Source organism: Heterodontus francisci, unplaced genomic scaffold (assembly GCF_036365525.1).
Source record: "Heterodontus francisci isolate sHetFra1 unplaced genomic scaffold, sHetFra1.hap1 HAP1_SCAFFOLD_1061, whole genome shotgun sequence".
In the NCBI taxonomy this organism is placed as follows: Eukaryota; Metazoa; Chordata; class Chondrichthyes; order Heterodontiformes; family Heterodontidae; genus Heterodontus; species Heterodontus francisci.
Genome location: NW_027141214.1, coordinates 114,578 through 132,412, shown reverse-complemented (window position 1 = coordinate 132,412; position 17,835 = coordinate 114,578). Strand labels below are relative to the sequence as shown.

The following is a 17,835-nucleotide window of genomic DNA, read 5'->3' as shown; positions in this document are numbered from 1 at the left end:
TGAGAGAGAGAGAGGAGAGAGAGAGAGAGGAGAGAGAGAGAGAGGGAGGGGGTGGGGGGGGGGAGAGAGAGAGAGAGAGAGAGAGAGAGTCAGTGTCTGCATTCCCAGCATTGCGGTCTTTCAAAATCCCTCAGAGAGAGAGAGATAGAGGGGGAGAGAGAGAGAGAGAGAGAGAGGGGGGGGGAGAGAGAGAGAGAGAGGGGGGGGGGGGAGAGAGAGAGAGAGAGAGAGAGAGAGAACAAAGTACGGGGTAGGGGCGAAGAGGGTGGGGGAAGGAAGGAGGGAATTTTTGGGAGCAGTGATGGGAGGGAGGAGGAGAGGGGGAGGTGAGCGTGGGGGAGATGGAGGGTGAGAATGGGAGGATAGGGTGGAGGGGAGGGGGTGAGAGGGGAGGGGGTGAGAGGGGAGGGGGTGAGAGCGGGAGGGGGTGAGAGCGGGAGGGGGTGAGAGCGGGAGGGGGGTGAGAGGGGAGGGGGTGAGAGGGGGAGGGGGTGAGAGGGGAGGGGGTGAGAGGGGAGGGGGTGAGAGGGGGAGGGGGTGCGAGGGGGAGGGGGTGCGAGGGGGAGGGGGTGAGAGGGGAGGGGGTGAGAGGGGAGGGGGTGAGAGGGGAGGGGGTGCGAGGGGAGGGGGTGAGAGCGGGAGGGGGTGAGAGGGGAGGGGGTGAGAGGGGAGGGGGTGAGAGGGGAGGGGGTGAGAGGGGGAGGGGGTGAGAGGGGGAGGGGGTGAGAGGGGGAGGGGGTGAGAGGGGAGGGGGTGAGAGGGGAGGGGGTGAGAGGGGAGGGGGTGAGAGGGGGAGGGGGATGAGAGGGGAGGGGGTGAGTGGGGGAGGGGGTGAGAGGGGAGGGGGTGAGAGGGGAGGGGGTGCGAGGGGAGGGGGTGCGAGGGGAGGGGTTGCGAGGGGAGGGGGTGAGAGGGGGAGGGGGTGAGAGGGGAGGGGGTGCGAGGGGAGGGGGTGAGAGGGGGAGGGGGTGAGAGGGGGAGGGGGTGAGAGGGGAGGGGGTGAGAGGGGAGGGGGTGAGAGGGGAGGGGGTGCGAGGGGAGGGGGTGAGAGCGGGAGGGGGTGAGAGCGGGAGGAGTGAGAGCGGGAGGGGGTGAGAGGGGAGGGGGTGAGAGGGGAGGGGGTGAGCGGGGAGGGGGTGAGAGGGGAGGGGGTGAGAGCGGGAGGGGGTGCGAGGGGGAGGGGGTGCGAGGGGGAGGGGGTACGAGGGGGAGGGGGTGAGAGGGGAGGGGGTGAGAGGGGAGGGGGTGCGAGGGGGAGGGGGTGAGAGGGGGAGGGGGTGAGAGGGGGAGGGGGTGAGAGGGGAGGGGGTGAGAGGGGAGGGGGTGAGAGGGGAGGGGGGTGCGAGGGGAGGGGGTGCGAGGGGGAGGGGGTGAGAGGGGGAGGGGGTGAGAGGGGGAGGGGGTGAGAGGGGGAGGGGGTGAGAGGGAGGGGGGTGAGAGGGGAGGGGGTGCGAGGGGGAGGGGGTGAGAGCGGGAGGGGGTGAGAGGGGAGGGGGGTGAGAGGGGAGGGGGTGCGAGGGGGAGGGGGGTGAGAGGGGAGGGGGTGAGAGCGGGAGGGGGTGAGAGGGGAGGGGGTGAGAGCGGGAGGGGGTGAGAGCGGGAGGGGGTGAGAGCGGGAGGGGGTTCGAGGGGGAGGGGGTGCGAGGGGAGGGGGTGAGAGGGGAGGGGGTGCGAGGGGAGGGGGTGAGAGCGGGAGGGGGTGAGAGCGGGAGGGGGTGAGAGGGGAGGGGGTGAGAGCGGGAGGGGGTGAGAGGGGAGGGGGTGAGAGCGGGGAGGGGGTGCGAGGGGGAGGGGGTGCGAGGGGGAGGGGGTGCGAGGGGAGGGGGTGAGAGGGGAGGGGGTGCGAGGGGAGGGGGTGAGAGCGGGAGTTTTACCTGCTCAGACCATGTGTGTGAATTTCATTCCCCGCTTCCGACTTCCTGACCAGAGTCTGTTCCCATGCTGGTATAAGATGAACAAGGGTAAATACAATCTCACAGGCACCGACTCTCCCCGGGGTACGGGTCTCCCCACGGACACCGACTCTCCCCAAGGTACGGGTCTCCCCATGGGCACCGACTCTCCCCGGGGTACAGGTCCTCCACGGACACCGACTCTCCCCAGGGTACGGGTCTCCCCACGGGCACCGACTCTCCCCGGGGTACGGGTCTCCCCACGGACACCGACTCTCCCCAGGGTACGGGTCCTCCACGGGCACCGACTCTCCCCGGGGTACGGGTCCTCCACGGGCACCGACTCTCCCCAGGGTACGGGTCCTCCACGGGCACCGACTCTCCCCAGGGTACGGGTCCTCCACGGGCACCGACTCTCCCCGGGGTACGGGTCCTCCACGGGCACCGACTCTCCCCAGGGTACGGGTCCTCCACGGGCACCGACTCTCCCCAGGGTACGGGTCCTCCACGGGCACCGACTCTCCCCGGGGTACGGGTCTCCACGGGCACCGACTCTCCCCGGGGTACGGGTCTCCACGGGCACCGACTCTCCCCGGGGTACGGGTCCCAAAGTTGGGTCGTTGAGATTGAGGGATACGGAGAGACGGAGGGTCAGTGGGATTGAGGGATGTGGGGAGACGGAGGGTCAGTGGGATTGAGGGAAACGGGGAGACGGAGGGTCAGTGGGATTGAGGGATGTGGGGAGACGGAGGGTAAGTGAGATTGAGGGATGCGGGGAGACGGAGGGTCAGTGGGATTGAGGGATGTGGGGAGACGGAGGGTCAGTGAGATTGAAGGATGCGGGGAGACGGAGGGTCAGTGGGATTGAGGGATACGGGGAGACGGAGGGTCAGTGAGATTGAGGGATGCGGAGAGACGGAGGGTCAGTGAGATTGAAGGATGCGGGGAGACGGAGGGTCAGTGGGATTGAGGATGTGAGGAGACGGAGGGTCAGTGGGATTGAGGAATACGGGGAGACGGAGGGTCAGTGAGATTGAAGGATGCGGGGAGACGGAGGGTCAGTGAGATTGAGGGATACGGGGAGACGGAGGGTCAGTGGGATTGAGGATGTGGGGAGACGGAGGGTCAGTGAGATTGAGGGATGCGGGGAGACGGAGGGTCAGTGGGATTGAGGATGTGGGGAGACGGAGGGTCAGTGAGATTGAGGGATACGGGGAGACGGAGGGTCAGTGAGATTGAGGGATACGGGGAGACAGAAGGTCAGTGGGATTGAGGGATACGGGGAGACGGAGGGTCAGTGGGATTGAGGATGTGGGGAGACGGAGGGTCAGTGAGATTGAGGGATACGGGGAGACAGAAGGTCAGTGGGATTGAGGGATACGGGGAGACGGAGGGTCAGTGAGATTGAGGATGTGGGGAGACGGAGGGTCAGTGAGATTGAGGATGTGGGGAGACGGAGGGTCAGTGAGATTGAGGGATGCGGGGAGACGGAGGGTCAGTGGGATTGAGGATGTGGGGAGACGGAGGGTCAGTGAGATTGAGGGATACGGGGAGACGGAGGGTCAGTGGGATTGAGGATGTGGGGAGACGGAGGGTCAGTGAGATTGAGGGATACGGGGAGACAGAAGGTCAGTGGGATTGAGGGATGTGGGGAGACGGAGGGTCAGTGAGATTGAGGGATACGGGGAGACAGAAGGTCAGTGGGATTGAGGGATGTGGGGAGACGGAGGGTCAGTGAGATTGAGGGATACGGGGAGACGGAGGGTCAGTGGGATGAGGGATGCGGGGAGACGGAGGGTCAGTGGGATTGAGGGATACGGGGAGACGGAGGGTCCAGTGGGATTGAGGGATGAAGGAGAAATGGAGAATTCCAGGTCGGGAGGGGATAGGGATAGCAGGTGCCGCTCCCTGGAATTTCGTGACTCCATTCCTGCCCTCCGAAAGACAAAAGGTAGTTCGTGACGAAGCTGGGTTTCCACTTTGTCTCTGCAATTTCCCGAATTCATTTCTCAGGAAAGGTGTAGATAACACTTACAATGATTTAAGCATTCGAAAGGGAGCAGTTGGCAGAATTCCAGGCTCCGGACTCTCCTGGGGCTGCAAAATACAGAAAATTCAGGAAAGACAAAATATCACTGCACCCGAACGGTCCACAATCCCACTGGACACGAACCCCTTCCCGTTCACTCCCACGGTCCACAATCCCACTGGACACGAACCCCTTCCCGTTCACTCCCACGGTCCACAATCCCACTAGACACGAACATCTTCCCGTTCACACCCACAGTCCACAATCCCACTGGACACGAACCCCTTCCCGTTCACTCCCACGGTCCACAATCCCACTGGACACGAACACCTTCCCGTTCACACCCACGGTCCACAATCCCACTGGACACGAACCCCTTCCCGTTCACACCCACGATACACAATCCCACTGGACCCGAACATCTTCCCATTCACACCCACGGTCCACAATCCCACTGGACACGAACCCCTTCCCGTTCACACCCACGATACACAATCCCACTGGACCCGAACATCTTCCCGTTCACACCCACGGTCCACAATCCCACTGGACACGAACCCCTTCCCGTTCACACCCACGATACACAATCCCACTGGACCCGAACATCTTCCCGTTCACTCCCACGGTCCACAATCCCACTGGACACGAACCCCTTCCCGTTCACTCCCACGGTCCACAATCCCACTGGACCCGAACACCTTCCCGTTCACTCCCACGGTCCACAATCCCACTGGACACGAACCCCTTCCCGTTCACTCCCACGGTCCACAATCCCACTGGACACGAACACCTTCCCGTTCACACCCACGGTCCACAATCCCACTGGACCCGAACACCTTCCCGTTCACTCCCACGGTCCACAATCCCACTGGACCCGAACATCTTCCCATTCACTCCCACGGTCCACAATCCCACTGGACCCGAACCCCTTCCCGTTCACTCCCACGGTCCACAATCCCACTGGACACGAACATCTTCCCGTTCACTCCCACGGTCCACAATCCCACTGGACACGAACATCTTCCCATTCACACCCACGGTCCACAATCCCACTGGACCCGAACCCCTTCCCGTTCACTCCCACGGTCCACAATCCCACTGGACCCGAACACCTTCCCGTTCACACCCACGGTCCACAATCCCACTGGACCCGAACACCTTCCCGTTCACACCCACGGTCCACAATCCCACTGGACACGAACACCTTCCCGTTCACTCCCACGATACACAATCCCACTGGACACGAACACCTTCCCGTTCACACCCACGGTCCACAATCCCACTGGACACGAACACCTTCCCGTTCACACCCACGGTCCACAATCCCACTGGACACGAACACCTTCCCGTTCACACCCACGGTCCACAATCCCACTGGACACGAACACCTTCCCGTTCACACCCACGGTCCACAATCCCACTGGACCCGAACATCTTCCCGTTCACACCCACGGTCCACAATCCCACTGGACCCGAACATCTTCCCGTTCACTCCCACGGTCCACAATCCCACTGGACACGAACATCTTCCCGTTCACTCCCACGGTACACAATCCCACTGGACCCGAACACCTTCCCGTTCACACCCACGGTCCACAATCCCACTGGACACGAACACCTTCCCGTTCACACCCACGGTCCACAATCCCACTGGACCCGAACATCTTCCCGTTCACACCCATGGTCCACAATCCCACTGGACCCGAACACCTTCCCGTTCACTCCCACGGTCCACAATCCCACTGGACACGAACCCCTTCCCGTTCACTCCCACGGTCCACAATCCCACTGGACACGAACCCCTTCCCGTTCACACCCACGGTCCACAATCCCACTGGACACGAACCCCTTCCCGTTCACTCCCACGATACACAATCCCACTGGACACGAACCCCTTCCCGTTCACTCCCACGATACACAATCCCACTGGACACGAACACCTTCCCATTCACACCCACGGTCCACAATCCCACTGGACACGAACCCCTTCCCGTTCACTCCCACGGTCCACAATCCCACTGGACACGAACACCTTCCCGTTCACTCCCACGGTCCACAATCCCACTGGACCCGAACATCTTCCCGTTCACACCCATGGTCCACAATCCCACTGGACCCGAACATCTTCCCGTTCACTCCCACGGTCCACAATCCCACTGGACACGAACATCTTCCCATTCACTCCCACGATACACACTCCCACTGGACACGAACATCTTCCCGTTCACACCCACGGTCCACAATCCCACTGGACACGAACATCTTCCCGTTCACACCCACGATACACACTCCCACTGGACACGAACATCTTCCCGTTCACACCCACGGTCCACAATCCCACTGGACACGAACATCTTCCCATTCACTCCCACGGTCCACAATCCCACTGGACACGAACCCCTTCCCATTCACTCCCACGGTCCACAATCCCACTGGACCCGAACATCTTCCCGTTCACTCCCACGGTCCACAATCCCACTGGACACGAACATCTTCCCGTTCACTCCCACGGTCCACAATCCCACTGGACACGAACACCTTCCCGTTCACTCCCACGGTCCACAATCCCACTGGACACGAACATCTTCCCGTTCACTCCCACGGTCCACAATCCCACTGGACCCGAACACCTTCCCGTTCACACCCACGGTCCACAATCCCACTGGACCCGAACACCTTCCCGTTCACTCCCACGGTCCACACTCCCACTGGACACGAACCCCTTCCCATTCACACCCACGGTCCACAATCCCACTGGACACGAACATCTTCCCGTTCACACCCACGATACACAATCCCACTGGACACGAACATCTTCCCGTTCACTCCCACGGTCCACAATCCCACTGGACACGAACATCTTCCCGTTCACACCCACGGTCCACAATCCCACTGGACACGAACATCTTCCCGTTCACACCCACGATACACAATCCCACTGGACACGAACATCTTCCCATTCACTCCCACGGTCCACAATCCCACTGGACACGAACCCCTTCCCGTTCACTCCCACGGTCCACAATCCCACTGGACACGAACCCCTTCCCGTTCACTCCCACGGTCCACAATCCCACTGGACACGAACATCTTCCCGTTCACTCCCACGGTCCACAATCCCACTGGACACGAACCCCTTCCCGTTCACTCCCACGGTCCACAATCCCACTGGACACGAACCCCTTCCCGTTCACTCCCACGGTCCACAATCCCACTGGACACGAACATCTTCCCATTCACACCCACGGTCCACAATCCCACTGGACACGAACATCTTCCCGTTCACACCCACGGTCCACAATCCCACTGGACACGAACCCCTTCCCATTCACACCCATGGTCCACAATCCCACTGGACCCGAACCCCTTCCCGTTCACACCCACGGTCCACAATCCCACTGGACACGAACATCTTCCCATTCACTCCCACGGTCCACAATCCCACTGGACACGAACCCCTTCCCATTCACACCCACGGTCCACAATCCCACTGGACACGAACATCTTCCCGTTCACACCCACGATACACAATCCCACTGGACACGAACATCTTCCCGTTCACTCCCACGGTCCACAATCCCACTGGACACGAACATCTTCCCATTCACACCCACGGTCCACAATCCCACTGGACACGAACATCTTCCCGTTCACACCCACGGTCCACAATCCCACTGGACACGAACATCTTCCCGTTCACACCCACGATACACAATCCCACTGGACACGAACATCTTCCCATTCACTCCCACGGTCCACAATCCCACTGGACACGAACATCTTCCCGTTCACACCCACGGTCCACAATCCCACTGGACCCGAACATCTTCCCGTTCACTCCCACGGTCCACAATCCCACTGGACCCGAACACCTTCCCGTTCACACCCACGGTCCACAATCCCACTGGACACGAACCCCTTCCCGTTCACTCCCACGGTCCACAATCCCACTGGACACGAACATCTTCCCATTCACTCCCACGGTCCACAATCCCACTGGACACGAACACCTTCCCGTTCACACCCACGGTCCACAATCCCACTGGACACGAACATCTTCCCGTTCACACCCACGGTCCACAATCCCACTGGACACGAACATCTTCCCGTTCACACCCACGGTCCACAATCCCACTGGACCCGAACATCTTCCCATTCACACCCACGGTCCACAATCCCACTGGACACGAACCCCTTCCCATTCACACCCACGGTCCACAATCCCACTGGACACGAACATCTTCCCGTTCACACCCACGGTCCACAATCCCACTGGACACGAACCCCTTCCCATTCACACCCATGGTCCACAATCCCACTGGACCCGAACCCCTTCCCGTTCACTCCCACGGTCCACAATCCCACTGGACCCGAACCCCTTCCCATTCACACCCACGGTCCACAATCCCACTGGACCCGAACCCCTTCCCGTTCACACCCACGGTCCACAATCCCACTGGACCCGAACATCTTCCCGTTCACTCCCACGGTCCACAATCCCACTGGACACGAACATCTTCCCGTTCACTCCCACGGTCCACAATCCCACTGGACACGAACATCTTCCCATTCACACCCACGGTCCACAATCCCACTGGACACGAACACCTTCCCGTTCACTCCCACGGTCCACAATCCCACTGGACACGAACCCCTTCCCGTTCACTCCCACGGTCCACAATCCCACTGGACCCGAACACCTTCCCGTTCACTCCCACGGTCCACAATCCCACTGGACACGAACATCTTCCCGTTCACTCCCACGGTCCACAATCCCACTGGACACGAACCCCTTCCCGTTCACTCCCACGGTCCACAATCCCACTGGACACGAACCCCTTCCCGTTCACTCCCACGGTCCACAATCCCACTGGACACGAACATCTTCCCATTCACACCCATGGTCCACAATCCCACTGGACACGAACCCCTTCCCGTTCACACCCACGGTCCACAATCCCACTGGACACGAACATCTTCCCGTTCACTCCCACGGTCCACAATCCCACTGGACCCGAACATCTTCCCGTTCACACCCACGGTCCACAATCCCACTGGACACGAACCCCTTCCCATTCACACCCACGGTCCACAATCCCACTGGACACGAACACCTTCCCGTTCACTCCCACGGTCCACAATCCCACTGGACCCGAACATCTTCCCGTTCACACCCACGGTCCACAATCCCACTGGACACGAACCCCTTCCCGGTCACACCCACGGTCCACAATCCCACTGGACACGAACATCTTCCCGTTCACTCCCACGGTCCACAATCCCACTGGACACGAACATCTTCCCGTTCACACCCACGGTCCACAATCCCACTGGACACGAACATCTTCCCGTTCACTCCCACGGTCCACAATCCCACTGGACACGAACATCTTCCCGTTCACACCCACGGTCCACAATCCCACTGGACACGAACACCTTCCCGTTCACACCCACGGTCCACAATCCCACTGGACACGAACATCTTCCCGTTCACTCCCACGGTCCACAATCCCACTGGACACGAACATCTTCCCGTTCACACCCACGGTCCACAATCCCACTGGACACGAACATCTTCCCATTCACACCCATGGTCCACAATCCCACTGGACACGAACACCTTCCCGTTCACTCCCACGGTCCACAATCCCACTGGACACGAACATCTTCCCGTTCACACCCACGGTCCACAATCCCACTGGACACGAACATCTTCCCGTTCACTCCCACGGTCCACAATCCCACTGGACCCGAACCCCTTCCCGTTCACACCCACGGTCCACAATCCCACTGGACACGAACCCCTTCCCGTTCACACCCACGGTCCACAATCCCACTGGACACAAACACCTTCCCGTTCACTCCCACGGTCCACAATCCCACTGGACACGAACATCTTCCCGTTCACACCCACGGTCCACAATCCCACTGGACACGAACACCTTCCCATTCACTCCCACGGTCCACAATCCCACTGGACACGAACATCTTCCCATTCACACCCATGGTCCACAATCCCACTGGACACGAACATCTTCCCGTTCACACCCACGGTCCACAATCCCACTGGACACGAACACCTTCCCGTTCACTCCCACGGTCCACAATCCCACTGGACCCGAACACCTTCCCGTTCACACCCACGGTCCACAATCCCACTGGACACGAACATCTTCCCGTTCACTCCCACGGTCCACAATCCCACTGGACCCGAACCCCTTCCCGTTCACACCCACGGTCCACAATCCCACTGGACACGAACCCCTTCCCGTTCACACCCACGGTCCACAATCCCACTGGACCCGAACATCTTCCCGTTCACACCCATGGTCCACAATCCCACTGGACCCGAACATCTTCCCGTTCACACCCACGGTCCACAATCCCACTGGACCCGAACATCTTCCCGTTCACACCCACGGTCCACAATCCCACTGGACACGAACATCTTCCCATTCACTCCCACGGTCCACAATCCCACTGGACCCGAACATCTTCCCATTCACTCCCACGGTCCACAATCCCACTGGACCCGAACATCTTCCCATTCACACCCACGATACACAATCCCACTGGACACGAACCCCTTCCCGTTCACACCCACGGTCCACAATCCCACTGGACCCGAACATCTTCCCGTTCACACCCACGGTCCACAATCCCACTGGACACGAACATCTTCCCGTTCACTCCCACGGTCCACAATCCCACTGGACCCGAACATCTTCCCATTCACACCCACGGTCCACAATCCCACTGGACACGAACACCTTCCCGTTCACACCCACGGTCCACAATCCCACTGGACACGAACATCTTCCCGTTCACTCCCACGGTCCACAATCCCACTGGACACGAACACCTTCCCGTTCACTCCCACGGTCCACAATCCCACTGGACACGAACATCTTCCCATTCACACCCACGGTCCACAATCCCACTGGACACGAACATCTTCCCGTTCACACCCACGGTCCACAATCCCACTGGACACGAACACCTTCCCGTTCACTCCCACGGTCCACAATCCCACTGGACACGAACACCTTCCCGTTCACACCCACGGTCCACAATCCCACTGGACACGAACATCTTCCCGTTCACTCCCACGGTCCACAATCCCACTGGACACGAACACCTTCCCGTTCACTCCCACGGTCCACAATCCCACTGGACCCGAACATCTTCCCGTTCACACCCACGGTCCACAATCCCACTGGACACGAACACCTTCCCGTTCACTCCCACGGTCCACAATCCCACTGGACCCGAACATCTTCCCGTTCACTCCCACGGTCCACAATCCCACTGGACACGAACACCTTCCCGTTCACTCCCACGGTCCACAATCCCACTGGACCCGAACATCTTCCCGTTCACACCCACGGTCCACAATCCCACTGGACACGAACATCTTCCCGTTCACTCCCACAGTCCACAATCCCACTGGACACGAACATCTTCCCATTCACACCCACGGTCCACAATCCCACTGGACCCGAACATCTTCCCGTTCACACCCACGGTCCACAATCCCACTGGACACGAACATCTTCCCGTTCACTCCCATGGTCCACAATCCCACTGGACCCGAACATCTTCCCATTCACACCCATGGTCCACAATCCCACTGGACACGAACCCCTTCCCGTTCACTCCCATGGTCCACAATCCCACTGGACCCGAACATCTTCCCATTCACTCCCACGATACACAATCCCACTGGACACGAACCCCTTCCCGTTCACTCCCACGATACACAATCCCACTGGACACGAACACCTTCCCGTTCACTCCCACGGTCCACAATCCCACTGGACACGAACACCTTCCCGTTCTCTCCCACGATACACAATCCCACTGGACACGAACACCTTCCCGTTCACTCCCACGGTCCACAATCCCACTGGACACGAACACCTTCCCGTTCACTCCCACGGTCCACAATCCCACTGGACCCGAACATCTTCCCGTTCACACCCATGGTCCACAATCCCACTGGACCCGAACATCTTCCCGTTCACACCCATGGTCCACAATCCCACTGGACACGAACATCTTCCCGTTCACACCCATGGTCCACAATCCCACTGGACACGAACATCTTCCCATTCACTCCCACAGTCCACAATCCCACTGGACCCGAACAACTTCCCATTCACTCCCACTGTCCGCAATCCCACTGGACCCGAACACCTTCCCGTTCACACCCACGGTCCACAATCCCACTGGACACGAACATCTTCCCATTCACACCCACGGTCCACAATCCCACTGGACCCGAACATCTTCCCATTCACACCCACGGTCCACAATCCCACTGGACACGAACACCTTCCCGTTCACTCCCACGATACACACTCCCACTGGACCCGAACACCTTCCCGTTCACTCCCACGGTCCACAATCCCACTGGACCCGAACATCTTCCCATTCACACCCACGGTCCACAATCCCACTGGACACGAACCCCTTCCCATTCACACCCACGGTCCACAATCCCACTGGACACGAACACCTTCCCGTTCACTCCCACGGTCCACAATCCCACTGGACACGAACCCCTTCCCGTTCACTCCCACGGTCCACAATCCCACTGGACACGAACATCTTCCCGTTCACTCCCACGGTCCACAATCCCACTGGACACGAACATCTTCCCGTTCACACCCACGGTCCACAATCCCACTGGACCCGAACATCTTCCCGTTCACTCCCACGGTCCACAATCCCACTGGACCCGAACCCCTTCCCGTTCACTCCCACGGTCCACAATCCCACTGGACACGAACCCCTTCCCGTTCACTCCCACGGTCCACAATCCCACTGGACCCGAACACCTTCCCGTTCACACCCACGGTCCACAATCCCACTGGACACGAACACCTTCCCGTTCACTCCCACGATCCACAATCCCACTGGACACGAACATCTTCCCATTCACACCCACGGTCCACAATCCCACTGGACACGAACATCTTCCCATTCACACCCACGGTCCACAATCCCACTGGACACGAACCCCTTCCCATTCACTCCCACGGTCCACAATCCCACTGGACACGAACCCCTTCCCGTTCACTCCCACGGTCCACAATCCCACTGGACCCGAACACCTTCCCGTTCACTCCCACGATACACACTCCCACTGGACCCGAACATCTTCCCATTCACACCCACGGTCCACAATCCCACTGGACCCGAACACCTTCCCGTTCACTCCCACGATACACACTCCCACTGGACCCGAACACCTTCCCGTTCACACCCACGGTCCACAATCCCACTGGACACGAACATCTTCCCATTCACACCCACGGTCCACAATCCCACTGGACACGAACCCCTTCCCGTTCACTCCCACGATACACACTCCCACTGGACCCGAACATCTTCCCATTCACACCCACGGTCCACAATCCGACTGGACCCGAACACCTTCCCGTTCACTCCCACGATACACACTCCCACTGGACCCGAACACCTTCCCGTTCACACCCACGGTCCACAATCCCACTGGACACGAACATCTTCCCGTTCACACCCACGGTCCACAATCCCACTGGACACGAACCCCTTCCCGTTCACTCCCACGGTCCACAATCCCACTGGACACGAACCCCTTCCCGTTCACTCCCACGGTCCACAATCCCACTGGACACGAACATCTTCCCGTTCACTCCCACGGTCCACAATCCCACTGGACCCGAACACCTTCCCGTTCACTCCCACGATACACACTCCCACTGGACACGAACCCCTTCCCGTTTACACCCACGGTCCACAATCCCACTGGACCCGAACACCTTCCCATTCACACCCACGGTCCACAATCCCACTGGACCCGAACATCTTCCCGTTCACTCCCACGGTCCACAATCCCACTGGACACGAACATCTTCCCATTCACAACCACGGTACACAATCCCACTGGACCCGAACCCCTTCCCGTTCACTCCCACGGTCCACAATCCCACTGGACCCGAACACCTTCCCGTTCACTCCCACGATACACACTCCCACTGGACCCAAACCCCTTCCCGCTCGCTCCCACCGTCCACTTTCCCAATAGACCCAAACCCCTTCCCCTCACTCCCACTGTACACAATCCCAATGGACCCAAACCCCTTCCCCTCACTCCCACTGTACACAATCCCAATGGACCCAAACCCCTTCCCCTCACTCCCACTGTCCACAATCCCAATGGACCCAAACCCCTTCCCCTCACTCCCACTGTCCACAATCCCAATGGACCCAAACCCCTTCCCCTCACTCCCACTGTCCACAATCCCAATGGACCCAAACCCCTTCCCACTCGCTCCCACTGTCCACAATCCCAATGGACCCAAACCCCTTCCTGTTCACTCCCACGGTCCACAATCCCATTGGACCCAAACCCCTTGCAACTCGCTCCCACTGTCCACAATCCCAACGGACCCAAACCCCTTCCCACTCGCTCCCACTGTCCACAATCCCAACGGACCCAAACCCCTTCCCACTCGCTCCCACTGTCCACAATCCCAATGGACCCAAACCCCTTCCCCTTCACTCCCACTGTACACAATCCCAATGGACCCAAACCCATTCCCACTCGCTCCCACTGTCCACAATCCCAACGGACTCAAACCACTTCCTACTCGCTCCCACTGTCCACAATCCCAATGGACCCAAACCCCTTCCCGTTCACTCCCACTGTCCACAATCCCAACGGACTCAAACCACTTCCTACTCGCTCCCACTGTACACAATCCCAATGGACCCAAACCCGCTTCCCATTCACTCCCACTGTACACAATCCCAATGGACCCAAACCCGCTTCCCATTCACTCCCACTGTACACAATCCCAATGGACCCAAACCCGCTTCCCATTCACTCCCATTGTACAGATTCCCAATGGACCCAAAGCCACTTCCCATTCACTCCCACTGTTTACAATCCCAGTACACCCAAACCCCTTCCCATTCACTCCCACTGTACACAATCCCAATGGACCCAAACCCCTTCCCGTTCACTCCCGCTGTACACAATCCCACTGGACCCGAACCCCTTCCCGTACACTCCCACCGGACACAATCCCGATGGACTCAAACCCCTTCCCGTTCACTCCCACCCTACACAATCCCAATGGACCCAAACCTATTCCCGTTCACTCCCACCGTCCACAATCCCAATGGACCCGAACCCCTTCCCATTCTCAATTTCTAAATGCTCGGAATTGAATGATAGACCATTTCCTGCCTCTGTCTGGGCCTGGACATGATCCCAGATTCCAGAGGGTGAATTCAGTGTCGAACCCAGTAAGCTACCCTGTCTTCTGAATCTACCAGCAGAGACTGGGACCCATAACCTGCCCATGCTGATCTCCTTTCCCTCTGAATCTCCAAATGGGATAAAGACACGTACGGCTTCCTCTCGTTCTTCCTCTCGTTCTTTCTCTCGTTCTTTCTCTCGTTCTTCCTCTCGTTCTTCGTCATCGACATCTCCCTGTTGCTTCTTCCTGATGGGGGTGGAAGAGTATGGGGGTGGGGTTAGTGTAGGGCAGAGCCCAGAGTTATTAACCTGAGTGGACACCCTGGCATACAGATTACACTCCGTGAGGTCAGGAGAATGAGTGTTGTAAGGCCGATCCCAGCTGAGGAGCAGTGGGTCTGGAAAGCATGGGTGAGAATTGGGAACATGATAGGGGTCGGTTACTGGGGTGGGAGAGCCACCGGGCTTGGGACTAAACCCGAAACCATTCACGATCTGAATGAAGGCCCTGGGCTGGTGGATTGTGGACAAGCCTGGGTGACAAATGTTCAGGAATTGGAGAGGGTGCAGAGGAGATTGAATCGGGGGATGTTACTACCGAGTTTCATTCCTCCACTGACTCTGTTATGTGTGTTATGTGTAGAGAGGTGAGAATCTTTCCTCTGAGTTAATCGGTGAGACAAAGGGGAAATATACTCACCCAAACTTGAATCTCCGTTTGTGACTCTTCAACTTGCGTTTGGCCACGGGATCTTTGCTGTCTTCCACTTCTTTCTCCTTCGACTATGGTTATAAAGGCAAAATGAAAAAAATACACAAAGCCAAATAACAGAGGAGCCAAACCCCTTCCCATTCACTCCCACTGTCCACAATCCCAATGGTCCAAAACCACTTCCCGTTCACTCCCACTGTCCACAATCCCAATGGTCCAAAACCCCTTCCCGTTCACTCCCAGTGTCCACAATCCCAATGGACCCAAACCCCTTCCCGTTCATTCCCACTGTCCACAACCGCAATTGTCCCAAACCCCTTCCCGTTCACTCCCACTGTCCAGAATCCCAATGGACCCAAACCCCTTCCCGTTCTCTCCCACCGTATACAATCCCGATGGACCCAAACCCCTTCCCGTTCACTCCCACTGTATATAATCCCAATGGACACAAACCCCTTCCCGTTCACTCCCACCGTATACAATCCCAATGGACACAAACCCCTTCCCGTTCACTCCCACCGTATACAATCCCAATGGACACAAACCCCTTCCCGTTCACTTCCACTGTCCACAACCCCAATGGACTAAAACTCCTTCCCGTTCTCTCCCACCGTATACAATCCCGATGGACCCAAACCCCTTCCCGTTCACTCCCACCGTATACAATCCCGATGGACCCAAACCCCTTCCCGTTCACTCCCACCGTCCACAATCCCGATGGACCCGAACCCCTTCCCGTTCTCAATTTCTAAATGCTCGGAATTGAATGATAGACCATTTCCTGCCTCTGTCTGGGCCTGGACATGATCCCAGATTCCAGAGGGTGAATTCAGTGTCGAACCCAGTAAGCCACCCTGTCTCCTGAATCCACCAGCAGAGACTGGGACCCATAACCTGCCCATGCTGATCTCCTTTCCCTCTGAATCTCCGAATGGGATAAAGACACGTACCGCTTCCTCTCGTTCTTCCTCTCGTTCTTCCTCTCGTTCTTCCTCATCGACATCTCCCTGTTGCTTCTTCCTGATGGGGGTGGAAGAGTATGGGGGTGGGGTTAGTGTAGGGCAGAGCCCAGAGTTATTAACCTGAGTGGACACCCTGGCATACAGATTACACTCCGTGAGGTCAGGAGAATGAGTGTTGTAAGGCCGATCCCAGCTGAGGAGCAGTGGGTCTGGAAAGCATGGGTGAGAATTGAGAACATGATAGGGGTCGGTTACTGGGGTGGGAGAGCCACCGGGCTTGAGACTTAACCCGAAACCATTCACAATCTGAATGAAGGCCCTGGGCTGGTGGATTGTGGACAAGTCTGGGTAACAAATGTTCAGGAATTGGAGAGGGTGCAGAGGAGATTGAATCGGGGGATGTTACTACCGAGTTTCATTCCTCCACTGACTCTGTTATGTGTAGAGAGGTGAGAATCTTTCCTCTGAGTTAATCGGTGAGACAAAGGGGAAATATACTCACGCGGACTTCAATCTCCGTTTGGGGCCCTTCAACTTGCGTTTGGCCGCGGGATCTTTGCTGTCTTCCACTTCTTTCTCCTTAGACTGTGGTTCGAAAGGCAAAATGAAAAAAACACACAATGCCAAATAGCAGAGGAGCCAAACCCCTTCCCATTCACTCCCACTGTCCACAATCCCAATGGACCCAAACCCCTTCCCCTCACTCCCACTGTCCACAATCCCAATGGACCCAAACCTCTTCCCCTCACTCCCACTGTCCACAATCCCAATGGACCAAAACCCCTTCCCCTCACTCCCAGTGTCCACAATCCCAATGGATCCAAACCCCTTCCCCTCACTCCCAGTGTCCACAATCCCAATGGATCCAAACCCCTTCCCATTCACTCCCACTGTCCACAATCCCAATGGACCCAAACCCCTTCCCGTTCACTCCCACTGTCCACAATCCCAATGGACCCAAACCCCTTCCTGTTCACTCCCACTGTACA

The 17,835-nt window shown here is 58.5% G+C and overlaps 1 protein-coding gene across 1 annotated transcript in view; it reads right to left on the bottom strand.

Moving 5' to 3' along the window:
- Positions 1-1,872: 1,872 nt before the first annotated feature.
- LOC137362474 (neurofilament heavy polypeptide-like) overlaps positions 1,873-17,835 on the bottom strand; it is a 93,976-nt gene continuing 78,013 nt past the window's right edge. Inside the window, exons 12-17 of the mRNA XM_068026850.1 lie at positions 17,349-17,431; positions 16,835-16,904; positions 15,873-15,955; positions 15,326-15,419; positions 3,928-3,989; positions 1,873-1,941 (exon numbers count right to left, since the gene is read on the bottom strand). Of these exons, the coding sequence (XP_067882951.1) occupies positions 1,899-1,941; positions 3,928-3,989; positions 15,326-15,419; positions 15,873-15,955; positions 16,835-16,904; positions 17,349-17,431 (435 nt within the window). The 3' untranslated portion in view covers positions 1,873-1,898. The remainder of the gene's footprint in view (positions 1,942-3,927; positions 3,990-15,325; positions 15,420-15,872; positions 15,956-16,834; positions 16,905-17,348; positions 17,432-17,835) is intronic.